The following is a 26,859-nucleotide window of genomic DNA, read 5'->3' on the forward strand; positions in this document are numbered from 1 at the left end:
AAATTTAAAACAAATAGGAGAAATTTTTTTTTCACCCAACGTGTAATTAAACTCTGGAATTCGTTGCCGGAGAACGTGATGAAGGCAGTTAGCTTGGCAGAGTTTAAAAAGGGGTTAGACGGTTTCCTAAAGGACAAGTCCATAAACTGCTACTACATGGACTCGGGAAAAATCCACAATTCCAGGAATAACATGTATAGAATGTTTGTATGTTTGGGAAGCTTGCCAGGTGCCCTTGGCCTGGATTGGCTGCTGTCGTGGACAGGATGCTGGGCTCGATGGACCCTTGGACTTTTCCCAGTGTGGCATTACTTATGTACTTATCAATTAAAATGTTATATTATGTATTATGTTGGCATTGTAAGTAGTCTACTATCGGGCTCATTTTCGAAAGAGAAGGACGTCCAAAAAGTGACATAAATCGGCACTTGGACATCCATCTTACAGAGACGTCCAAATTGGTATAATCGAAAGCAGATTTTGGACGTTCCAACTGCAGTCCATCGCAAGGACATCCAAATCTCAAGGGGGCGTATCGGAGGTGTGTTTGAGGCAGGATTTGGGCGTTCCTAAGACTTGGATGTCTTTGAGCCATAATAGAACAAAGCAAAGTCGTCCAGCACTAAAACTTGGATGTTTTCACCCAGACCTGTTTTTTTCACAAATAAGGCACAAAAAGGTGCCCAAAATGACCAGATGACCACTGGAGGGAATTGGGGATGACCTCCTGTTACTCCCCCAGTGGTCACTAACCCCTTCCCACCCCCCAAAAACATATTAGAAATATTACTTGCCAGCCTCAGATGTCACACTCGGGTCCATTACAGCGCATGCAGGTCCCTGGAGTAGTTTAGTAGTAGGTGCAGTGCACTTCAGACAGGTGGACCCAGGCCCATACCCCCCCCCCCCCCCCCCACCACCTGTTACATTTATGAAGGAAACAGCGAGCCCTCCAAAACCCACCAGAAACCCTCTGTGCCCCCCTTCACCCGTAAGGGCTATGGTAGGTGGTGTACAGTTGGGGGTAGTGGGTTTTTGGTGGACTCAACACAAGGTAAAGGAACTGTGTACCGGGGAGCATTTTATGAAGTCCACTGCTGTGCTCCCTAGGGTGCCCGATTGCTGTCCTGGCATGTCAGGGGGACCAGTTTACTACAAATGCTGGTTCCTCCCACATCCAAATGGCTTGAATTTGGACGTTTTAGACTTGGACATTTTTGGTTTCGAAAATGGCTGAAAATCCAAGTACATCCAAATCCAAGGACGTCCGTGGTATTTTTGAACACAATGATGGACGTCCATCTTTTTTGGAAAATGACCTTCTCCCCCCTCCGATTTTGGACGTTTTACAAAGACGTCCAAATTCCAACTTAGACGTTTCTTTTGAAAATGCCCCTCCACGCCATATTTTTTATTTGTTTATTTCTCATGTTTGATTTATTCTTATTGTACACCGCCTTGAGTGAATTCCTTCAAAAAGGCGATAAATAAATCCTAATAAATATTTATTTAAGTAGTAGTTCAGCCACCTCGAATGACGTTTCATAATGTACTTAATTGTGTTAGTGCTATCTTGCTTTTTAGCAAATACATTTTTTGTGGCAGATCAATGTGGGGCTCATTTTCAAAGCACTTAGCCTTACAAAGTTCCATAGATTACAGTGTAACTTTGTAAGTCTAAGTGCTTTGAAAATATACCTCTATGTGGTTCAGTTGTGTTCTTCTTTCATTGACCCCCACTATAACTCAGTCCCACTTTTTATGTGTTAATTTATAGACCCCAATCGCATTATAGTGAGGTTTCACTGTACTTGCTGGAGATCCTATCCTTGGAGGGCTAGGAAAGGACTTTCTCCTACTTAGACACTAAAGAAGATAGTCCTTGCAGAGTGGGAGTTTCATGAAACTATCTTCAAGGAAAGCAGAGTCGTGGGGAAGCTCTGTCCCCTCCCTCAGGACAACATAGGCCAGTTTTTCTGCCTTCTCAAGGTGGATGGCCTGGTGACAATGGTAACAAAGATGACCACCATTCTGTGAAGAGCAACTTTGCCCTGAAGCACTCACATGACAGGAAAGTGGGGGGGGGGGGGGGTTCTCCTAAAGCAAGCTTTTGCTTCCTCCACTTAGAAGGTTAGGGGGTGATCCAAGCAGCAATTTGTGGCAGTTATATGGTCCACGTACTGCTCCAGTGAACCCAGCAGCTTTCCAGAGAGCCCAGAGTTGGCTCAGATGGAGTCCGGAGCAGCTTTTTTGTTGATGTATGGTCCAGTCCAGATTGGGCCCAGGACTCTGTGGCATGGAGTTAGCTGTGGCTCCATGATTTGTCAGTGGATTCAACTCCTAAAGTGAGGCTCAATAATCTCCCCATCGGGGATAAGTATTTGTTTTGATCAGAGATGTTAGTGAGGCAGTGCCTCAGAGACTTCCCAAGGATCAGGTTTCATTTCTGTTTGAAGGGTACCTCAAGTCAGTTTCTCCAGAAGGATTTGGGAATCAAATAATAGGCTTCCTTCTCTTTATTCATCAGGCAGATTCAAGTGAAATCAGTAGTTTTGTGGCACCTGTAAATCCCAATATGGAGGAGGGAAAGGGGCCCAGTGAGTCATAGTGGACCTTCCCTCCTATGCAGCAGTTGTGGAGGGGGGGGGGAGTCCTTTCAGCTGTTTCACCTCTGATCAATGGGTTCTTAAAGTAATTCAGCAGGTTTACACTCTGGAGTTTGCAGAATCCATTTCTGATGCCTTTATGGTGTTGCCTTGAGGTGCGGTATCCAAGAGAGCAGTGGCCAGCGAAATGCAGCATATCCTCATTCAACTAGATGCCATTGTTCCAATTCCTATGAAAGAGCTAGGTTGGGGTTGGTGTTCAATTTTCTAAATCATTCCAGGAAAAGAGGGCTTCTTCAGGCCCCATCTTTGACCTCAAAGGCTTCAATTCCATGCTTTACTTGTACCACTTTTGCATGGAAACCTTAGTCTGTGATCACAACAGTCAAGAAAGATAAGGGTTTTTTTTTTCTTATTTACAGTTGCCCGATACTTACTTCCACATGCTAATCTGGGAGTATCATTGGCGGTATCTTCAAGTCGATGGTGATATGTCAGAAAGCCAAAGCAGGTTCTCTAGTCACAGGTGGGAGTCTAATGTGGTTGGAATCAATGTTCTAATTCAGCCATGGCTCCAAGAAGGCCCTCTTAACATCTTTCTACCTTGGCTGTCCATAGGCCGCTCTGTTCTGGTCATTCTAGAATGACCCGGAATGGCTTTCACAGGCTGTGGTATGCTTAACTGGTAGATGACGGCAGAGAAAGACCTGTAAGGTCTATCCAGTCTGCCCAACAAGATAAACTCATATGTGCTACTTTATGTGTATACCTAACCTTGATTTGTATCAGCCATTTTCAGGGCACAGACCATAGAAGTCTGCCCAGCACTAGCCCCACCTCCCAACCACTAGCCCCGCCTCCTCAGTGATTCCTCAGTGGAAACTTTCTGGTACTAAATTCTCTTACTAAGCATACTGTCTTCAAGGTCAGTCTGTTCAGCCAAGTGCATCTCAGAGCTGCAGGTCCTTCTGCGTAGGGACCCCTTTTTTTTTTTTTTTTTTCTTTCTATGGAGAATTGGCATTCCTTCGCATGGTCCCTTTCTCCTTGCCTAAGGTTCTCTTTCCATTCCAGATAAATCTGTCAATCTGTCTTATAACCCTCGATGGAGCCCTCCACACCCTTTGACAGGCATTGCTCGGTTTATTTGAAGATGACAAACTTCTTACATAAGTTGGATTGCCTCTGTTTTATTCAGTGTTCCATAGAAGAGTGAGATGGCTTCTAAACCTTCCATCACCCAGACTTCAGTTTATGTATTGAATCGGTGAGAGGTGTCATTGAGCCTGAGAATCTACTCAGAGTGCAAATGATGTCCTGGACGGAACCTAGGATGGTCGCACCAGAGGTCTGTTATGTAGCAACCTAGTCATTGTTACATAGTAACATAGTAGATGACGGCAGAAAAAGACCTGCACGGTCCATCCAGTCTGCCCAACAAGACAACTCATGTGTGCTACTTTTTGTGTATACCCTACTTTGATTTGTACCTGTGCTCTTCAGGGCACAGACCGTATAAGTCTGCCCAGCACTATCCCCGCCCCCCAACCACCAGCCCCGCCTCCCAGCCACCGGCTCTGGCACAGACCGTATAAGTCTGCCCAGCACTATCCCTGCCTCCCAACCTCCAATCCCGCCTCCCACCACCGGCTCTGGCACAGACCGTATAAGTCTGCCCAGCACTATCCCTGCCTCCCAACCTCCAGTCCTGCCTCCCAACTCCTGCTCTGGCACAGACCGTATAAGTCTGCCCAGCACTATCCCTGCCTCCCACCACCAGCTCTGGCACAGACCGTATAAGTCTGCCCAGCACTATCCCCGCCTCCCAACCTCCAGCCCCGCCTCCCACTACCGGCTCTGCTATCCAACCTCGGTTAAGCTCCTGAGGATCCATTCCTTCTGAACAGGATTCCTTTATGTTTATCCCACGCATATTTGAATTCCGTTACCGTTTTCATCTCCACCACCTCCCGGGGGAGGGCATTCCAAGCATCCACCACTCTCTCGGTGAAGAAATACTTCCTGACATTTTTCTTGAGTCTGCCCCCCTTCAATCTCATTTCATGTCCTCTCGGTCTACCGCCTTCGTATCTCCGGAAAAGGTTCGTTTGCGGATTAATACCTTTCAAATATTTGAACGTCTGTATCATATCACCCCTGTTTCTCCTTTCCTCCAGGGTATACATGTTCCTTTATCAAGCATTACTGATTGGTTATCTGAGATAGGGAGGATGGTGCCTTTACGGAAGCTGTTAGCGGAAGGGGGCCTTATTGTTCTCCCACCTAGGGTCCTATAGCTTTGGTATGTCCCACTTGTCTGGACTGGTCTAGCAGGATGATAAGGAAGGTAAAATTTGTTCTCACCTGCTATTTTCCTTTACTTTAGTCCTGCTAGACCAGTCCAGGACCTGCCTAGGAAGATTACAGCCCTCAGGGTCTTCCCTCAATTCTCTGAATCTGTTATTAATTTTTATAATTTTATCCTTGCAGAGGATTTGGAGCTACTTTTCAACGTATATAGGATTTACATATTTTAGCAGTTTCCTTAAAACTTATTCAGCCTCAGCTTGGGCAATAGCATGCTGACAAGTTCCAGGGCTGCAGTACTCTTTATACTAGTGAAAACATCACAAAGTGTGTTCTCTGAGGGTTGGGTGACCCAACTTGTTTTTCTGGACTGGTCGATCAGGATTTAAGGAAAGTACATAAGAACAACTTTTACCTTATTATAAACTGGTCGTTTTCCCCACTCTGTACCTGAAAGGAATTTTTTCACAGGGCTATCAAATCGGCTAGATTGAAGTGTTAATGTATAACTTCCTGCAGTGGGCAATATATTGGACAATTTAGCAAAACGTTAGCATTAAAAATCTAATAATCTATGTGTTTAAAAATTTGACATTAGATTTTTTTTCACCATTTCATTTATAAATATTTTGAAATATTTGTTACATTAGGCAATGCAAGGAGCAATTTTCATATCTTTTTACATAGGAACAGAATTTACAAGTACTTTTGCCTATGTGCTTTATTCTGGTTTACAAGCATACTTTCCCTTTGAAATGTTCTCTGGAAAAAGTACTCACAGTGGTGAGCACCTCAGTTTTATACAGATGCTTTTTCCATGGAAAATAACCCCCATAGTTTTTAAAATGCAAAACTCTGTATATTGTTACCCGACCCCTCCATCTGACCAAATCATGTCCCTGGAATTCATCCACTGAGTGTGAGTAAAAGTATTTATGTTGCAAAATGCACATATATGTAGATGTATGACAGTTGAATAATTTTCAAAAGAAAACTTTTTACTCAGTTAATTTTCAGTTGGGTGAATAGAACTGATATTAAATGTTTGCTTTTAGTTGGAGTTTCAAAGACGAAAGCCTGATGGAACCACAACCCTAGCACTTCTTACGCCAGTGGAGATGGCTGCAGGAGGTCTGTATTGTCACTTCATGCATGTTGACCAAGTTCAAACTCTTTTAAAGTGTTAATATGCTGTTTTGTACCATGCTTCAGGAGCATATTTTCTCCACATGGGCATGACGTGCATAAGAACTGTGTTTTTTAAGTTAATACTTTTTGCTTATTTGTATGAAATATTACTCCACATGTTGAAGGATGGACAATAGATCCAATTTTTAGTTCAGCTTTTATATCTTGAAGTGCTACTTTAATTACTTTATTTTTATGTAATAAAATAAATTTTCTGTTACGTAGCTTCCCACTGTTCCAGAACCTGTGGAATAGTTGAGTCCATCAAACAGCATGTGGAGATAGAGAACTGAAAACTGAGCTGGGACATCTCTCTTGGCATCCATTCTAGCTTTTCAGTATTTTCTATCTTCAGCAGGTGGATGGACACTTTCCAGCCTCTGGTTCTGAGTGATTTGCTCCTGATCCAGTTGATGAGCTGGTCCCCAGTTAAGCTTTGTGGCTTGAGTCTGCAGTGTCATATGTCTGGCTCTTGTGCTTCACTAATTTACTTCTTCTGTTCCTTCACCTCTACATTGTTCCTGTGGAGCTCTCCTTTTCCAGCACAGCAACCTTTAAAAAAAAAAAAAAAAGGAGAAGGAAAGATGTTTACTGGAGAGCGTGGGACAGATATCAGTCCTGATTCTTTCTCATCTCTGGTAAGACCTGTGGAGTCTGTGAGCTTGGGAGAGCATCCAGCAGTAATAAGTTCGATTAAATTTTGACTCGAAACCGCTTGGAGGGCTGCAGGTTCTCTTTGGTGTAGGGAAAGGATCCTGACTCACCACTTGGGACTGTATTATGCTGCACTTAAGTCAGTCGGGGTGATTGGCAACCCCCGCTAAGTGGTTTTCCTGCTTTGGGACCCACCGGCCAGCATCGGGGCATTGCAATGCGTGCTAGCAGGGAATCCCGTGGGATCTGAGGGAAATGGTCGGTGGCAGCACCTCTTTGGATTTGACGCAACATCGAATATGCTGGGGACTGTGGGCTCTTCGCAGGGCTGGTGTTCAGTTTGATGCAGGAGAGCACAGGAACATGCGGGCTGACTGGAAGTGAGGAACAGCTTCTGTTTGGTCACACTATGAGCACAGCTGCCATTTTACAACCCTCAGGGCCTGACAGAGCATTCAGCATCATCAAGATCTTTGTTTTCTCTTATGCCAGGCCTATTTACTGAAGCGGGGACAGTCAGAGTTGCTGCAAGGTGCTTCAGTTTCTCACCCTGCTGCTTCTCCAGCTTCTAAGAGATCTCATTTAGCCTCATCTGCCCACTCCCAGAGGTCTATTTCTGCTGCTCCCTACTTATCTAATGTGGCTTCGGTTTAATCAGAGGAACTGTTAGAGGAATGAGAGCTCCCTTCTGAGAAGGGGTATGACCCCAAAAGTACTGAGGCTGTTTCATAAAGCGGAGCTCAATACTCTTATTTCTAAAACATTGGCAGTGCTTCCCATTGAGGAGCCTTCTGCTTCGGTGTCAGGAGTTCCGTCTTCATCGATCATGAGAGGGCTTAGAGGTCCTTCTATGGCCTTCCTGATGCATCCAGACATTCAGGACTTGATTACAGCAGAATGGGTCTCATCGGATGTGGGGCTGAGAATGGAAAGAGCCATGGCTCGCCTCTACTCATTGGTTCTTGAGGAGAAAGAGAAAGTACAACTTCCCAGGGTGGACTCCCTTGTTATGGCAGCCTCCCCAGCTTCACAGTGATGTGAGACTGGTCCACTCTTCTCTTCCACTGGTTGAAGGATGTCTTCAAGAGTTTCAGGAGGTGTGGACCAAAATCACATCAAACCAGTGGGCTCTGGATATTTTACAGAAGGTTACAAGTTGGAGTTCTCCTTCCCGGTCACTCCTCTGTTCTTGAAGTCTCCTTGTCGAAAGGGAACCAAAGTGATCAAGGTTCAGGCCACTGTAGATTCCTTGCTGGTGCTCCAGGCTATTATTCCACTTCTGCAGGTTGAACAGGGACAAGGCAGATACTCTGTCTTCTTCATTGTCCCAAAGAAGGAAGGCATCTTTTGTCCAGCCTTAGATCTCAAAGGTGTAAACCACTGCTTCCAAGTGTCCCGCTTTGGTATGAGCAATCATAGCCTTGGTTCAAGCGGAAGAATTTCTCACTGACCTCTATCTCAAGGAGGTGTACTTGCATATACCCATATGGCTGCCGCATCAGAGTCTTCATTTTGCAGTGCTGCCCATCACTTCCAGTTCAGGGCTTTGCCCTTCGGTCTCACCATTGCACCAAGAACGTTTGCCAAGGTTATGGTGGTGGTGGCGGCCTTCGTTCAGCGCCAGGGAATGAGAGTTCACCCATATCTCGACTAGATCATTCATGTGTCATCCTATTGGGACAGCGTGGCGGCAACGGACAAAATTGTCCATCTTCTGTAGTCTGGTTGGGTGACCAATTTTGAGAAGAGCAGACCAACTCTATTGCAGATGGTGGAGTATCTGGGCGTTCTATTCGACAAGGCAAAGGAGAGGAGGATCTTCCTCACAGAACACAAGAGGTTGAAGCTGTTTCAACAGATTTCATCTTTTCCTCAGTCAAAGCAGGCCCAGGGTCTGGGTCTGTGTCCAGGTTCTGAGGTCAATGATGGTGGCAACTGAAGTGGTGCTGTGGGCAAGGGCTCAAATGCGACCATTACAGGAGTCTCTTCTCAGTCGCTAGTCTCCGGTGTCACAGAATACAACTGTCATCTTCCTTGGATGCTGGTCACTAGACAAAGTATGCAGTGGTGGTTGTCACCCAGGAATTTGACCATCGGAGCTCCATTTCTGATAACAAAATGAGAGGTGAGGACAACGGATGCAGCAAGACGGGTTGGGGAGCTCATTACAAGTTCCATCTGGCACAGGGCACCTCGATGGAACAGGAGTCTCGGTTGTCGATAAATCGCTTGGAGGTCGCTTTCTTCCTCAAAATGTACCACCTGTTCCTCTGATCCCATTCCCACCCACCTTCTTAATGCCATCTCTCCTACTCTTATTCCTTTTATCTGTCACCTTCTCAACCTCTCACTTTCCACTGCGACTGTCCCTGCTGCCTTTAAACATGCTGTGGTCACACCTCTCCTTAAGAAGCCTTCACTTGACCCTACTTGTCCCTCTAATTACCGACCCATCTCCCTCCTTCCTTTTCTCTCCAAATTACTTGAGCGTGCTGTTCACCGCCGCTGCCTTGATTTTCTCTCCTCACATGCTATTCTTGACCTATTACAATCTGGTTTTCGCCCTCTCCACTCAACCGAAACTGCGCTTACTAAAGTCTCCAATGACCTATTGCTGGCTAAATCCAGAGGTCAATATTCCATCCTCATTCTTCTTGATCTTTCCGCTGCGTTTGACACTGTCGATCACAGCATACTTCTCGATACCCTGTCCTCACTTGGATTCCAGGGCTCTGTCATTTCCTGGTTCTCTTCCTACCTCTCCCTCCGCACCTTTAGTGTTCACTCTGGTGGATCCTCTTCTACTACTATCCCTCTGCCTGTCGGCGTACCCCAGGGTTCTGTTCTTGGTCCCCTCCTCTTTTCTATCTACACTTCTTCCCTTGGTTCATTAATCTCATCCCATGGCTTTTCCTACCATCTCTATGCTGATGACTCCCAAATCTACCTTTCTACCCCTGATATCTCACCTTGCATCCAAACCAAAGTTTCAGCGTGCTTGTCTGACATTGCTGCCTGGATGTCTCAACGCCACCTGAAATTAAATATGACCAAAACCGAGCTTCTCATTTTCCCCCCCAAACCCACCTCCCCGCTCCCCCCGTTTTCTATTTCTGTTGATGGCTCTCTCATTCTCCCTGTCTCCTCAGCTCGAAACCTTGGGGTCATCTTTGACTCTTCTCTCTCCTTCTCTGCTCATATCCAGCAGACCGCCAAAACCTGTCGTTTCTTTCTTTACAACATCCGTAAAATCCGCCCCTTTCTTTCCGAGCACTCTACCAAAACCCTCATCCACACCCTTGTCACCTCTCGTTTAGACTACTGCAATCTACTTCTTGCTGGCCTCCCACTTAGTCACCTCTCCCCTCTCCAGTCGGTTCAAAACTCTGCTGCCCGTCTCATCTTCCGCCAGGGTCGCTTTACTCATACTACCCCTCTCCTCAAGACCCTTCACTGGCTCCCTATCCGTTTTCGCATCCTGTTCAAACTTCTTCTACTAACCTATAAATGTATTCACTCTGCTGCTCCCCAGTATCTCTCCACACTCGTCCTTCCCTACACCCCTTCCCGTGCACTCCGCTCCATGGATAAATCCTTCTTATCTGTTCCCTTCTCCACTACTGCCAACTCCAGACTTCGCGCCTTCTGTCTCGCTGCACCCTACGCCTGGAATAAACTTCCTGAGCCCCTACGTCTTGCCCCATCCTTGGCCACCTTTAAATCTAGACTGAAAGCCCACCTCTTTAACATTGCTTTTGACTCGTAACCACTTGTAACCACTCGCCTCCACCTACCCTCCTCTCTTCCTTCCCGTTCACATTAATTGATTTGATTTGCTTACTTTATTTATTTTTTGTCTATTAGATTGTAAGCTCTTTGAGCAGGGACTGTCTTTCTTCTATGTTTGTGCAGCGCTGCGTATGCCTTGTAGCGCTATAGAAATGCTAAATAGTAGTAGTAGTAGTAATAGTAGGCAGTGCGGAATGCCTTGCATGATTTTGCTCTCTTTCTGATGGGGGCCCCGGTCCAAATTTTCTCTGACAATGCGACAGTGGTGGCTTATGTCAACAAGCAAGGTGGGACCTGCAGCTGTCTGGTGGTGGTGGAGGCAGCCCCCCTTATGAGTTGGATAGAGACAAATATCTGCTTGTTGGTAGCTCACATCATTGGTCCTTGAATGTGGAGGTGGACTATCCAGCCAGGGTTTTCATCTGAGAGTGGACCGATGTGATTCTCTGCTTCGGGACTTGATGACGACAAAAACGAATGCCAAAGTACCCAATTTCTTCAGCCACGCGAAATTGCCGGGCTCGGTGGGGATCAATGCCCTACTGCAGCCCTTGCCAGAGACACATCTACTGTATGCCTTCCCTCCCTCCTTGGCCCATGGTAGGCTGCATGTTGAAAAGGAAAGGATCACGTTTCACCGGGGGTCAAATAACTCTTGTAGCCCTCGATTGACAGCAGAGGCCGTGGTATGCGGACCTGATTCAACTGCTAGACGGGGATCCTCTCCATCTTCTGCAGGTTCACAGCCTACTAAAACAATGTCCGGTGCTCATGAAGGATCCATGCCCTTTGGTCTTATGACTTGGACATTGAAAGAGCTCGGTTGAGACAAAAAGGTTATTCTGATTTGGTCATCGCTACCTTGCTTCAGGCTTGGAAATGCTCTACATCCTTGGCATATGTAAGGGTTTGAAGACATTTGAGGACTGGTGTTCTGAGCGCGGACTTCCTTCTCTGCTCAGTTCATGCTCATCTAGCGTTTCTCCAGTCAGGTCTTCAGAAAGGATTGACATTGAGTTCTTTAAAAGTTTAGGTTGCAGTTGACCTGTTTCAGGGGCTGACTGTCCAGCTTATAATTGAAAGAGAAAAACGCCTATATTTCGACCCAAATCGGGAGATGGGCGTTTTTCTCGCAAAGGCGCCCAAATCAGTATAATCAAAAGCCGATTTTGGGTCACTTTTTTTGGACCCTTTTTTTTTCACGAACAAGTCCCAAAAAAGTGCCCCAACTGCCCAGATGACCCCTGGAAGGAATCGGGGATGACCTCCCCGGACTCCCCCAGTGGTCACTAACCTCCTCCCACCAAAAAAAACCCCTCTTTAAAAACTTTTTTCCCAGCCTGTATGCCAGCCTCAAATGCCGTACCCACCTCCATGACAGCAGAACGTGTTCGATCCTCTCACAGCCTTTCCCTGGGTCAGATGTGGCTCTCGGGTGCACTACAGGGTCACATCAGCATTGCATTGTGTAGGGTATTGGACTCCGTGATTTCATTAGCTTGTGTTAGTCTCACGATGTTGGTAGTTGGTAGGCTCTTTTCCCATGGTGCTTTTCCCCCTGCCTACTGGGTCAGAGTGTGCCCTGTTGTGTTTCCTGTTGTAGTCCATGTGGTAGTGGCCATTTTTGTAAGCCAGTTTTAGTTCCCTTTCCTGTGTTAGCCACGTTAGACAACTTAGTTCTTACCTTGAATGTGGCTGAAAGAAGAGGGCATTGTACAGCATTCTGCCAGCTCTGACCTACTGCTAATCTCAGTACCAAGGAGACTCGTTGCTAGTGGGGCACAACCTCTGCAGTTAACTGTGAGTAAACGTGCTTATTCCAATAAAGGACGTTTTCAGAGAGATTAATCTTCAGGTGTCAGCTGGTGTGCCAATGTTATACAGCAGCAACAAGTCCTAGAGGCCTGTGTGTTTGCAGGTCCCTGGAGCACTTTTAGTGGGTACAGCAGTGCACTTCAGCCAGGTGGACTCAGGCCCATCCCCCCTACCTGTAACACTTGTGCTGGTAAATGGGAGGCCTCCAAAACCCACTGTACCCACATGTAGGTGCCCCCCTTCACCCCTAAGAGCTATGGTAGTGTTGTACATTTGTGGGTAGTGGGTTTTGGGGGAGGGGGTTGGGAGCTCAGCACCCGTGGTAAGGGAGCTATGCATGTGGGAGCTTTTTCTGAAGTCACCGCACTGACCTAGGGTGCCCAGTTGCTGTCCTGGCATATCAGGGGGGCCAGTGTACTACCAATCCTGGCCCCTCCCAGGACCAAATGGCTCGGATTAGGATGTTTTTGAGCTGGGCGTTTTTAGTTTCCATCATCGCTAAAAAAAACAAACGCCCAGCTCAAAAACGTCCATTTTTTCAAAAATACGGTTCGGCCCGCCCCTTCACGGACCCATTCTTGGAGATAAACGCCCATGGAGATAGGCATTTGCGTTCGATTATGCGTTTGCGTTCGATTATGCCCCTCCACGTAACACATCTCTTGGGACTCACTCGCATATTGTTCAGTTTTGACAGGGAGCAGGCCGCTTGCGGCTTTCCTTTCCATACACTGTGTCCAAAGTGGAACCTTAATTTAGTCCTTGGGGCTCTTCAGAAGCCTCCTTTTGAGCCACTCCGGAAGGCATCCTAGAAAGATCTTATGCTAAAGACAGTATTCTTGGTGGCTGTTAAGTCGGTACATAGGGTTTCGGAGCTATGGTCTCTTTCAGTTTCCCTTTCTCCGCTTTTCGGAGGCAGGGGTTTCTCTGCACAGTTCCTTCCTTTCTTCCAAAAGTGGTATCAACATTTTCATTTCAACTAATCTATAGAGCTTCCTTCCTTTCACAGGGAGGATGAAAAAGCTCAGTATTCATCCTTGAAGGCTCTACGCACATCAAGAAGCTTCATTAGATATCTGGATGTCATGAATGAATGAGTTTCACAAATTGGACAGACTGTTTTTGTTTTTTGATAACAGAGGCTTATGGCTTCCAAACCCACAATTGCTAGATGGCTAAAGGAGACTATCACGTCAGCTTATTTGCTTGCAGGGAAGCAGGCTCCTTAGGCCTTGCAGACTTATTCTACGAGGTGTACAGCGACATCCTGGGCGGAGACTACCTTATTGTCTCCAGCAGATATTTCAAGGAGCAACATATTCAACGTTGTATACCTTTGCCAAGCAGTACAGGATAGATGTTGAGGCGCACTCGGAAGCCAGTTTTGGGGCTTTGATCCTCAGGGCAGTGACACCAGGATCCTACCCCCTCTAGGAATTGCTTTTGAACATCCCATAGGTTCTTGAATAGTGGGAAGCTACGTAATGGAAGGAGAAATTAGGTTTTTTTCTGATAATTTTCTTTCCATTAGTCCTTCCCACTATTCTAGAGGCTCGTCCAAGGTTTCTTTTTTTTTTTTTTTGTTTCGATAAATTTTTATTGAAGTACTCATCAATACATGGAAACATTCAAGAATACATTGCCTGACTCGCACGTCGGATAAACAACACCAAATAACCCCCCTCCATAACCATATAAAGCAACCCAACCTTCAATCTTGCTTTAGTTTCCCCCCCCCCCCCCCCCCCCATCCAATACTTCCCCACTTCAAACAATAAGTTTTTAATCTCAAACTCACATGTATAGAAACCCCTCAACAACTTGTTCACACCCTTCTAACCGATTACGATACGCCTTAACCCCCCCTCCCCCTACTCCCCCCCACCCCCCTTACCCACTTTTTTTTTTTTAAATTTATGTTTATTAAAATTTTTGAATAACAATATATAACAATAGTCATGTATCAATCACATAGCATATATATAAAACTTACATAACAAATAACAGAAGAAATAACATATTCCCTCCTTCGTCCCTACCCCTCTACCCCAACATAAACCTCTTACTCATTAATGAAGGTTAGTATTACTAAGATCGATCAATCCACTTTCAGAGTCTAGGAACAATCAAGTGGGGTGCATCAAGATCTATCCCATTGTGTCCTCTCCTTGTTCGATATCGTTCCCATAGCAGATTAAATTTTGTTATATGTCCCGATTTCAAGGCTGTCAATTTTGACATTTGGTAAAGATAGTCCATCTCATGTATCACTCGAATCACCGGTGGTGTCATTATACTTTTCCACGCTGCCGCCAATGCTATTTTTCCAGCTATAAACCATATGGACGTAAGTCGATGGTCGGAAAGTCGGACTCCAGGCGGGCGAATGTGTAGTAAGCATATCTCAGGTTTAGCTGGATATCGCACCCCGGTCACTTGGGCGAACTTATCAATCAGTTCCGCCCAATATAGTTGAATCTTAGGACAAGACCACCAAATATGGGGCATATCCCCCACCATTGCACATCCTCTCCAACATTGATCAGACCCCTTCCCATACATTTTTACCAATCTCTTTGGGGTATAATACCATTGATATAGTATTGTATAGCTGTTTTCAGTGAGGGAACTGGAGACAGAGGCTTGTAACATTTGTTCTAAAGCTTTGTCCCATTGAGTATTATCTAGGGTTATTTGTAAATCCCGCTCCCATCGTATATAATATTGTATTGGGCCCTGATCGGCAAGCAGAGCCCCATATAGATGAGATACACACCCCCTATGACTGCCCGCCCTCATTGCTTTTTCTATATCTACCTCCTCCAAAACCAATTCTGTCTTTGCCTTCCTATTTATGTAATCTCTAAACCGCTGATAATGAAACAGGTGGGAGGATGGTAATCCATAGTCCTCCTGTAACTCCTCAAATGGAATTACTTGATCATCTTCCCACAATTATAAGACCCCTCCTTTCCCATTGGCCATAAAGCGGATTGTCTATCCCCAGCGGGCTTCCCGGGGCAGTTTTTATTGTCATCTGTTGAAAGTGTAGTCTGTTGGGGAGAGTCCTTTGCCTGACCGCCCACCATGTCTACAAGGGGTATTGCACTGCCAGTGGGGCTTTCCTAATATAAGACTGAAGTTGGCTCTTTGGTAGCCATAATATAGAGCGTAAATTTGTTAGTCCCATCCAGTATTATTCTATTTGGACCCATGACTTAATACTACCAGTGCTCCACTCCGCTAGTACTCGCAGCTGTGCTGCTTGATGATATAAAGCAAAATTTGGGACCCCCATTCCTCCTCTTTTTTTTGATTGGTACATAACAGCTGCACGCACACGTGGCGGCTTATGCTGCCATATATATGCGAAAACCTTTCTGTTAAGCTGTCGAAAAAATCCCTTCGGTACTGGTAATGGTAATGCAAGGAACAAGTACAAAAGCTTGGGCAAAATCATCATTTTTATGGCTGCCACCCGTCCCAACCAAGATAATTCTAACCCCTCCCATCTGTCAAGGTCTCGAAAAAATTCTTTAAGCTTCTGAGGAAAGTTAACTTGATGGAGGTCCGACATTTTGGGTGTTAATTGAATACCCAGATATCGGAGGGACCGCTGGACCCATTTGATCCGAAATTGCTGCCGCATTGTGGCTTCCTTCTCTATCGCTAGCCCCAATCCCAAGGCCTCAGACTTATCAATATTTACCCGGAACCCAGACATATTGCCATATTGATTCAGTTCCTGTAATATATAAGGCAAGGACTCACCTGGTTTAGTCACTGTTAATAGAATATCATCAGCGAATAGCATGACTTTGTGTGCTAGATGCCCCACCTTAAGACCGTGTATGTGCGGGTGTTGACGTATACATTGAGCCAAGGGCTCCATTGTTAAAGCGAACAGTAGTGGAGACAAGGCACAGCCCTGGCGGGTCCCACGTTCTAATGTTATCGGGTCAGAGTTGGATCCATTGATTCTCAATACTGCCAATGGCCGGGTATACAATAACTGAAGCCATATTATAAATCGACCTGTAAATCCCATTTGTTCTAGTACTGCAAACATAAAGGCCAAATTGACCCGATCAAATGCCTTTTCGGCGTCTAAAGAAAGAAGCAACATTGGCTGTCGGGTGTTGGTTGCCTCATAAATCAAGTGGAGTGCCCTGCGAATATTATCTATTGCTTGCCTTCCCATGATGAATCCTGCCTGGTCTTCTTGTACCAGCTTCGGCATAAGCCTTTGCAGTCTCTTAGCCAGTATCTTAGTAAAAAGCTTATAATCCGATCCCAACAAGGAGATCGGACGGTAAGAATTACAATACTGTGGATTCTTTCCTGGTTTAGGCAAAACTACTACATTTGCTAATCGCCAAGTATAAAATAACTCCTCTTGGGTGTCAAGCTCATTGAATGCTCAAACCAGTAAAGGGATTAAAAGCTTGCTAAATCGTTTATAAAATTTGTTTGTGAATCCATCTGGGCCCGGGGCTTTACCATTAGGCATGTCACTTATGGCCCACGCCACCTCATCTGATGTGACAGGGGCAGAGAGCGCCTCCGCCGCTATTGCTGTTAGTGTGGGGAGCGTCGCTCGTGTAAGATAATTCTGGGCTTCCTGCGCATCTAAAGTCCCCTCCGTTCTATATAAGGTCGTGTAAAAGTCTGAGAAGGCTGTCTTGATATCCTCTCGTGCTATGCACAGTTTCCCCTCCCTATTGAAGATGGAGGGTACTTGTGTATGGGTATAATGTTTTTTTCAACTTAAATGCTAGTAATCGTGAAGCTTTATTCCCAAATTCGAAATGAGCTTGTCTCACCCGTTGAAGGTGCTCTGCTATCTCTGCCATTTGAATTTCCCTAAGCTGCGTCCGCAGTGCATGCATACGGTGGTTTACTTCTCCCGCCCCCGGCCGCCCAGTGGATTGGTCGGTGAGGTCCCTCAACTCCGCGTGTATTTGTTGGGTCCTTGCTCTTACCTGTCGTTCTAGGTGGATCTGTAAGGATATAACTTTTCCCCGGAGCTCGGCCTTACACCCTTCCCATAGGATCCCAGCCGATACTTCATTATTATCATTAATATCAATGTACTCTCTAATATCCGCTTCTAGCCTGGCAGCTATGACTGGGTCTGCTAATAATTTATCGCTAAAGCGCCACTGTGGTGTCTCAGGACTCATTACCTTCAATTTCAGCTCAAGTACAACTGGAGCATGGTCTGACCACGTCCTCGGATATATCTGAATATCAACAGCATTTGTCATTAATGTCGGATGCCACATCCAAAAGTCTATGCGTGAATGAGAGTTGTGTACAGCTGAATAAAATGTATAACTTCTGGTTTGGGGGTTTCTGTGTCGCCAAATGTCTAATAGTTGCCATTGCCTCATAAATTTATACAATTGGGATCGATCTGCTTGCGAGTAGCGTACCCCTTGTGTAGAATTATCTAATGTTGGTTGTAGCGTGAGATTATAATCACCACCCATTAAAAGGGTCCCTTCAACATGCTTAGAGAGGAGCACTGATAGGTCCGAATAGAAGGCACCTTGCTGATCATTGGGAGCGTATATATTTAAGAGTGTCAGCAACTCCCCTTCTACTTTTACAATCAGCAATAGATATCTACCCCCTTTGTCCCTTACTACTCGTTGCACCTGCCAGGGATATTTATGAGATAATACTATCAGGACTCAATTCTTTTTTCTTTCTGTGAGACATGATGCAAAAAATACTTGCTGCGATTTCATAGTACTACACCAACGCTCTGCCTTCTGCAGTAAATGGGTCTCTTGGATAAATGTTATATCTGCATGGAGACGTTTTATCTCCTGAAACATGAGGTGCCTCTTTCCTGGGGAATTAAGTCCCTTTACATTAAGGGTCATGCAATTTACAATACTCATCTCAATTGTGGGACACTCTCTTCTATCCCTCTTCCTTTCCCAATCCTCTGATCTATCCCCTCTTGAGAGTCCTGCTCCCTAACCTTCAAGTAATATCGAATCTGAGCTAATCTCCCCCCAACTAAGAACTCCCTTGCCCTCCCATCCCATTTTAAGACATCCCTGGAACAAAAACATAAGGATGTCATAGAGGGAAGTGACCCACCCCCCAACATATTATCTATTAACAATTTGAGCCCCGCTGCTTAGAGCAAATTAATGCTAGATGCGCAACTGAAAAGCGCTTATTTCTTATAGAAATATATATATAGCAAATGGTCATCACAGTACAAGATTCAATCTTACAGTCATTCTCTTGCAACTTATGCCAGGGATCAAACATTATTGTGTCTGTTCCTCCAGTCATTTCTTTGCTTTGTCTTCAGGCCTTCTTAATTGAGTGTCAGAGTGTTGCCGCTGTAGCCGGCCTTTTCCCGCTGTGACCCGCTGCCATCTTGGTCTGTCTCCAATGGATGGTACACGTTTCCTGGGAGTATTAATGTCTCCGCTGGGGCCTGCTTCCGGAAAGATGTGCGCTGCCTCTGCAATATCTCGTATTTGGTACTGCTTCCCCTCCTTGTAGAACCGCAACACAAAGGGGTGGCCCCATCGATATTTAATCCCCTTGTCTGTCAAAAATCTCGTGAAAGGCCGGAGCTCTGCCCTTCTTTTCAAGGTAGCCGCAGCCAGGTCTTGGTAGCATTCAATATGATACGAATCCCATTCAAATCCTGGCGTGGAGCGCGATGCCTGAATGATCTGTTCTTTTAATTTAAAATCGCTGAAACATGCGATAATATCCTTTGGGTGGTTTGATGTTATGGTTCCTAGGGCTCTGTGGGCACGCACCAGCTGGATTGTAGCAGGGTCTCTTGTAACTTGAATGTTCTGTAGCAGCGCACTCTCGATTTTTTGAACCGTCTGCTCACAATCCGTATAGTGTGGTGTGTCTGGGAGACCACGAAATCGCACGTTGCATCGGCGGCTCCGATTCTCAAGGTCTTCTATTTTATCCCAGACTTGTTGGGTTTCGTGCCGGGCCTCACGTTGTTGGGAATTGAGTGTCTGAATTAGTTCCGTTTGCTCATCCAAACGGTCTTCTGCCTTGGCTACTCGTAGGCCCAGCGCGCCTATTTCTCCGCGTAGCTCCGCCCCCATCGCAGCGATGTCCGCCCGTACTGCTGTGATTATCTCCGTTTTTATCTCTTGTAACCAACCCCGGATTTCTTGCATATTTGTGTCCTCCGGGACCCGTCCCTCCCCCGTTGTGAACAACGACGGGGAGAGCGGCGAGGGACTTCCCCCTCGGGAATCGGGCTGGCGATGTTCAGGGGCTGGTGTAGTCGAGCTCGCGGCTGGGCCCGTGTATGCAAAAGTTTGTAAATCGACTGCCGGGGTTTTTGAAGTCATCATATATCGCTTACCCCTAGCTTTAAACGACGTTTTCATGCGTTTTTTGGTCGCACTTGTGAAATCTTTATGCAGTGGGTTTCCTGATTGCTTAGGGCTGATCAGAGCTCGTGGCTCAGGCAGCCATTTCAGGTGGTGACGTCACTTCCTCCCCCATCGCCCAAGGTTTCTAAGATGTTTAGTCAGTGCAAAGTAATGGGTCAAATATTGACTGGCACCTTGCATGGTGCTTCCTGCTTATCTCTTGTTCTCTACAAGTTGTCCAGTGATGAGAGAGGTCCACACTTGTTTGTTTGCTTGCCTGGTTAGTGTTAGGTTAGCAAATGTTTTAGGTTGTTGTGTTTATTCTTTCTTCTTACTGTTTGTCTACGTAAATACTGAGGAGCTGGATTGGATGCCAAGAGAGAGAGATCTCAGCTCAGTTTTCAGTTCTCTATCTCCACCTGCTGATTGATGGAGACAACTATCCCACAGGTTCTGGAATAGTGAGAAGGACTAATGGGAAGAAAATTATCAGCTAAGACCTAATTTCTCCTTATTCCTCTTCCGTGTATCACATTTTTTTATTTCTGCAATTGTGCATTTAGTAGAACTTCAGATTGCAAATGTGCGTTATCAGTAAAATCTGATTGGACAACTAGTGATAAGATCTGTATGAAGGTTCATAGCTGCTCAGCACATAACTGATGCATTGAAAGATGTCCTTACTGTTAAGAAAAAACAAGCCAAAAGAGTTGTTACAAATTAAAAAAAAAACCCTCAAAACTATATAAGGGTAATAAGAGAAGTTATGTTGTATCATAGTTCACTGGAAAATTTGGCTGGAGAAGGGAGGTTCTAACAACAAGGCACTTTATGCACCGATTGCTAGTGGATTTGGTGACAGTTGCATCACTTATCTCCTAGTGGACCTTTCCTGATTTATCCCATTAGTGGAATTATTGATTTTCTTTCTTATATATTCAGTGTCTAGTTATAAATTTTTATTAAGTCCTGGGCTATCCTGAAACTTATTAATATGTCATTCAAATTGCCTTTAGTCTCAAGTTAAGCAGGTTAACATCACAAAAATTTGTGTGATGATGTTCGTCATTTTGTGATGATGCACTTTCGAGTCAAGGTGATTTTTGAATTGTCCTTTCATTCTTACACATTTTTTTAAGGACCATTTCTTCTTCCAGAAATCGCTGTAGAAATAAAATACAGGGACTCCTGAGGCAGGCCGGAGTAGCCGAAACATGACTCGTGTCGAGTCCAGGTTTTAGCAATAAACTTTTGCTGTGAACTGTTTGAGTCCAGTAAAAGTTTTTTGTCATCATCTATCTCGTCTCCTTCGCTGTGACTGTTTTCATTAGAATAATGTGTATGTAATGGGTCCAAAAATGTACCTCACTCATATTCATTATGAATACAGATATTCTGAAAACCTATTTGACTTTAGTGTCACCATCAGGGCCACTGAGAGACAAAGCCGGACCTGAGACAAGCAATTAAGGGCCCTGCCACTGCCTCCTCCTCAGCCCACAAATGGATAAAGGAATATTTTATTCCATTAACAATAATGTGGCTTATGAAAAAATTGCCTTTTAAAACAGCAATTCTTCAATGGCAGCAAGTGGCCTAGTGGTTAGGGTGGTGGATTTTGGTCCTGGGGAACTGAGGAACTGAGTTTGATTCCCACTTCAGGCACAGGCAGCTCCTTGTGACTCTGGGCAAGTCACTTAACCCTCCATTGCCCCGTGTAAGCCGCATTGAGCCTGCCATGAGTGGGAAAGCACGGAGTACAAATGTAATAAAAATAAATACACCCTACTCCCACCGGTCCCACAGCCTTCCCTCTGACATGTTCCCGCCTATTTGGAAACAGGCAGTGTGGCTGGCGCAAATAGTGTGCATCAGTCACTGGCTGCTTTTGCTTGCTGCCAGCAAAGAACAGCTGCATGCAGTGGAAGCAGTGCATGCAAATTTCTCTCATGAATATTCATTATGGGTATTCTGAAAATCTAACTAGCTGGGGTGCCTCCAGGACCAGGTTTGGGAACCACTGGCCTAGGGCAATCTCTTAATATTTTAGTCCAACAGAGGTCTCTCAATTTGACTTAAATTCTGGAGAACTCTCAGGATGCAGAGATTTTGAGTGCTACTCTAGTACTTTCATTTGCACTGGAAATGCACAGGAACTTTAAGTCCTTTTTTAAGGGTAAAGATTTATTTCTTGAACAATAGATCATTCTTTCTCCTGTTTCTTTTGTAGGTTGACACAGGACAAAAGGTAGAAGTTCCTGTCTCTTCGTTCTTGACTCTATTAACTGGACGCTGAATGTTTTTTCTCAAATTTCCTATTGTGTATTTTAAAGTTTCAGGGTACTAAATATGTTTTTTTTTTAAAATCCTGCCCAATTGGAGAAGTTTCTAAACAGTCCATAAAGTGGGTGGGTTAAAACCCTTAATTATAGGGGAACCACGTAGTTTGATATTGTCCATCCTTTTCTGAGGTAAAGTTGGGTTCACTTCATTTACATTTTTTTCTTTTGTTTCTAGTAAATCTTCTTAGCACGTAAATATTAAATTAGGATTATACTTACACACCCCTCTTATTGTGGGTGTTTTGTATGCATCCAGGTTATTTAGATTTCTTTACAATTTTTTTTTTCCTTTTTCACTAGTTTAGGATGTAAAACCTGTCACTTCTGGTCTAAGTGTAATCACTAGACAAATTGTTTAAAATCTGGAAAATATATTTTTTTTAAAGTTCATTTTTTATTATAGGGAGCCATGCTTTGAGCCAGTAAGTTATCACAAGTTCGTTAACACATTTTAGTAAATGGCAAAAATATGCTAATGAGATGCAGGCTATAGAAAATGTCTCATTACCTATTAGCATAGCTAATAAAGTACACCAGTTAAAATGTGTAAGATGCATAACAGACACCACTTAGAGGCATAGTTAAGTTCTTGAATTGACATCTACATGTTTACTTGTACTTTACCATGTGCAATATATGTCCCTCATATGCATCTCAATATGAAACCATAAATATGGCGTTATGCACATTAGCATCCAATGTTAACACACTTGAGTACAATGCTCTTCAGTGTTTTATACACTATATGTGGAATTCAATTCTTTGTAATCACAGGAATGTAGGAAGTTTGCAGGAAACATATTGCAGAAGCTGAACCTGCTTCAAAACCTATGCGTTTCAGATTCAATAAGCCTTTTCACTTCATTTTTTTTATGTCCTCTCCATGTGTTGTGTTACAGAGCCAGGTCTTTGCCCTTTGAAGTTGGGTGCAGCTGCTGGAAGGCTTCAGTCAGGGGTAAATACATTACAAGGCTTCAAAGAAGACAAAAGGAACAAAGTTACCCCAGGTAAGTGATAGAATTCTATTCTCTAGTGCTGTCTCATGCTGTTGGTTTCAGAATTGTTTTAGATTTAATTGCTTGCCTTTTCTAAACCCAAGCTCAAAGCAGGTTACAATTAGGTATATGCATCAGCTCCTTGTCCAAGTGGACTTACAATCTAAGTAGTACCTGAAGCAATGGAAAATGAAGTGACTCACCCAGAGTCACAGGCAGTGTCAACAGGAGTTGAATTCTGTGGCTTCCATGCTTCTTAACCACTACTAACAATAACAACCCTCAGAACTCTTGAACTAAGTCATTTGTTAAATAGTTTATTACATTAAAAGAACTGTGCACCATGTTATTTTGTTTTTTTTTAATTTGAGAACATATGCTTAAAGTGGTACAGTGTATGTTAATTTCTGTGGAATAAAGTCTTCTTTTTCCCACACTGCAGTTCCTATTCTCCCTTTCGCTTACCCTCAGTTAATAGACTCTGTTACATACCCTTTCTCTCTTCACCTTCTAAGTTCTTGCGTTTTCATTTCTCTTGATCCCGGATGTTAAGTGTATCCTTCTATGGTAAACTGGAAAAAATCCTTCTCCCTTTCAGATATCTTCTTTAGTGGCTCTTTAATTCATATAAAACAAAAGCAATGTTTCTGACTTCTAACAGATGTTTACAATAGACAGCAAGAGTGGGTAATGTCCCCGATTATAGAGGGAGAGAACTGCTCTCTGAGCATGCATAACCTTTACCGTGTTCAGCTGTTTCGTTCCAATGCTCAAAAACAGTAAGGCAACTCTCAGGAGGGGTGAGAGGGATTGGATGCCTTATCAATGTTGCTGTCTACGGAAAATACCTGTTACAGATGGGTAACATTGCATTTTCTTTCAAAAAGCAGGACTGTCACACAAATGGTTTAATAATATAAAACAACTTGATAGATCACCCTTTTTTGCAAACAAGTCAGAATGGTTTACAACAATTAAAATCCAAATAGAACGGAACACCATGTCAAATACTAACGCAACTCATCCCAAGAATAAACATCCAGCATTCAGTCATCCAAAACAATCTTCTGCGAGCCATCCAACCCAGGGACGGATAGGATTCAGCTTCTTAAAAATGTATCAAAAAAATAAGACTTTAGTTTTAAATATTTGATAAGGTCTTTCTTCTCGAAGATGCAATGGCAACTGTTTCCACAAATAAGGAACATGCCAAAAGAAACCATCTTCATAAGTACATACGTATTGCCATATTGGGAAGGACCAAAGATCCATCAAGCCCAGCATCCTGTTTCCAACAGTGGCCAATCCAGGTCACAAATACCTGGCAAGACCCCAAGTTGAAGTAAGTTGAGCGGAGGAATGAGGAGGAAGTGCCAATAACAACTGCTCCTGAGACCGCAACAATCTGGTAGGATTATAAGAGTGTAACAGCTCCGCCAAATACCCTGGCTTTCCTATAGCAAGTACCCATGGTAAACATACAGCAAAACTCTATTGGAAGCCAGTGATATTTGACATAAAGAGGAGTGACATGATCTCTCATAGATAATCCACCTAGCAACTAAATTCCAGCGTTCTGTACTGTTTGCAGACACTTCACTAAACTACAGGGAATACTCATATAGTCCACGCCACTGTAATCCAATCACGACATTAAAAATGAGTTCAAAAAAGAATGGAATACTTGCTCATCGAAAAATGAACATACTGCCCTCAAAGAAGCAAACCCAGCACACACAACTTGTGAAACCTGTTTGCCAGACCCCCAAATATTTAAAAGCATCTGAAAGTTGCACCTTATCCTGCAAGAATAGAGGTGGAACTGATGGACATTGCAAATGACCAACCAGCCAACAGACTAGCTGTGGTCTTACCACATTCAACACCAACCTGTTTTGCGCCATCCAATTGTTAATAGCCACCAAAGAATCCTGAATTGCTGTCAGATCTGGTGAGACACGTGAACAAACCCCACCAATAAAATATTGTCTGCATATACTAAACTCGCACTGCAACCTGAAACAGTGGTGCCAAAAACAGATTAAAAAGTATCGGCGACAAGGCTGACCCTTGCAGCACCCCCTTTATTAACTCACACACTGCTGAACACTCCACACCTGCTCAAACCATGAACGAACAGCCCTGAAGAAAAGATTCAAGCCAACCCAGAGCCAAACCTCGAATCCCCAACATCTGCAAACACTGCAACATAAGTTCATAGTCCAACACATCAGAGGTGGCTGTTAAATCTAACGACACTGCCACCCTACCGTTATCCAACTGCCCATGCCTATCACTCATTAACAAAGCCAAGACTGACTCCATCCCATATCCTTCCCAAAATCCGGACTAAGTGCAACTCGGTGTCTCAACATTCTCTACAAACGCCACCAACTGTGGAAATACCATTCTCCCCACTAGTTTTGCCATCATGCCTAGATTCAATATAGTTGGCTACATCAAGCATATCTTTTCCCAGTCCCTTCAACATTGGACGTACCACTGCTGTCTTCCAGGGAGTCGGCACCACCCCTTCTCAAGCTCCGACAGATCCTATGAAACACAAATGGCATCAACCCCAATTGCTGCTGTCTAACCCAAAAAGTAGGCAAAGGATCCAACACCTCTCCCACCCCAAACCCCTTCCAACTCTGCCTAAACTCCTCATCCCAACTAGGTAACCTAAATTCACCCCAGTCAGGTCCTACTTACTGCCTACTCAAACCACAATCCTGTTCTTCTCGACTTCTCAAGCTATTCAAACCAAACCCAGTGCACATATCTGCCACCTTCTTAATGACGGTGACTCCCAAACTTAGGAATGTTCATCATTGATTTGTCTTAGTTCTTGGAGCAGTCCGCACAGTTGAGTGCGAGAGTTAGTTGACAGATTGGCTAGTACCACTTTACCGAAAGCACTTTCTTGTGCTGTTTAGTACAAACAATAATGCGTGGTGAAGGTGTGAAGAGAGGACCATGTAGCTGCTTCACAGATGGTATTCAGTAAGACAGCAACATCGCCGTAAAAACAGCACTGGAACAGTGCGGGGAATTAACTCCCCAATGATCAGCGCTAATGCCAGTTTTTGAGCATTATTAGTGTTGATCATCCTGGGAAAGTTAGGGAGGATTCTGCCAGGCACAATCCTCTTGCACTTGTTTAACAGGTCCGGGCTGCCAAAAACCCTGACGTGTCAAACACAGGCTGAAGGTCCATAGGACCCTCAGACTTCTCAGTACAAGGTCCTGATGGTCTAGTGCCACCCCAAGCATCCCCTCCCCACCACGAGTACACATTGCCCCCAATCCACGCCACAAGAGCATGGGGGGACTGGAGGTCTGGTGAATCTCCAGTTCCCCCACCCCAAAAAATATACCTGGAGGCCCAAGTGGGCTGCTGACGCAATCCCCTCCCCACCCTCCCTGGTGGTCTAATGATAAATCCTCCCCCCGTACCGGGATTGATCGGGCATTGCAGGGCACCACCATTTTGTAGGCTGCACTTGCTGGAAGTGGAGGGAGTGTTGCTCTTTTTTCTAGCAAGAGGTATTGGGGGAGGGGTGGAGGAGAGGATTTACCACTAGACCACCAGGGAGGGTGGGGGGCGGTTGTGTCGACAGTCCCCTTGGGCCACCAGGTATATTTTTTAGGGGGGCTGGGTACCCTAGTGGTGGGGAGGTCGGGGGCTGGAGGTTCATCAGATCTCCATCCTTGCGTGTCCTCATGGCAGGGGTGTATGGATACTTGGGGAGGCACTAGGCCACCAGGGCCTTGTTTTGAGAG

General features: G+C 44.7%; 1 protein-coding gene across 1 annotated transcript in view; it reads left to right on the top strand.

Moving 5' to 3' along the window:
* The window catches only part of BRD7 (bromodomain containing 7), a 113,775-nt gene that overhangs the window by 37,353 nt on the left and 49,563 nt on the right, over window positions 1-26,859 (top strand). Inside the window, 2 exon segments of the mRNA XM_030204348.1 lie at window positions 5,967-6,042; window positions 22,981-23,088. Coding sequence (XP_030060208.1) covers window positions 5,967-6,042; window positions 22,981-23,088 — 184 coding nt within the window.

This window comes from Microcaecilia unicolor, chromosome 5 (assembly GCF_901765095.1).
Source record: "Microcaecilia unicolor chromosome 5, aMicUni1.1, whole genome shotgun sequence".
NCBI lineage: Eukaryota > Metazoa > Chordata > Amphibia > Gymnophiona > Siphonopidae > Microcaecilia > Microcaecilia unicolor.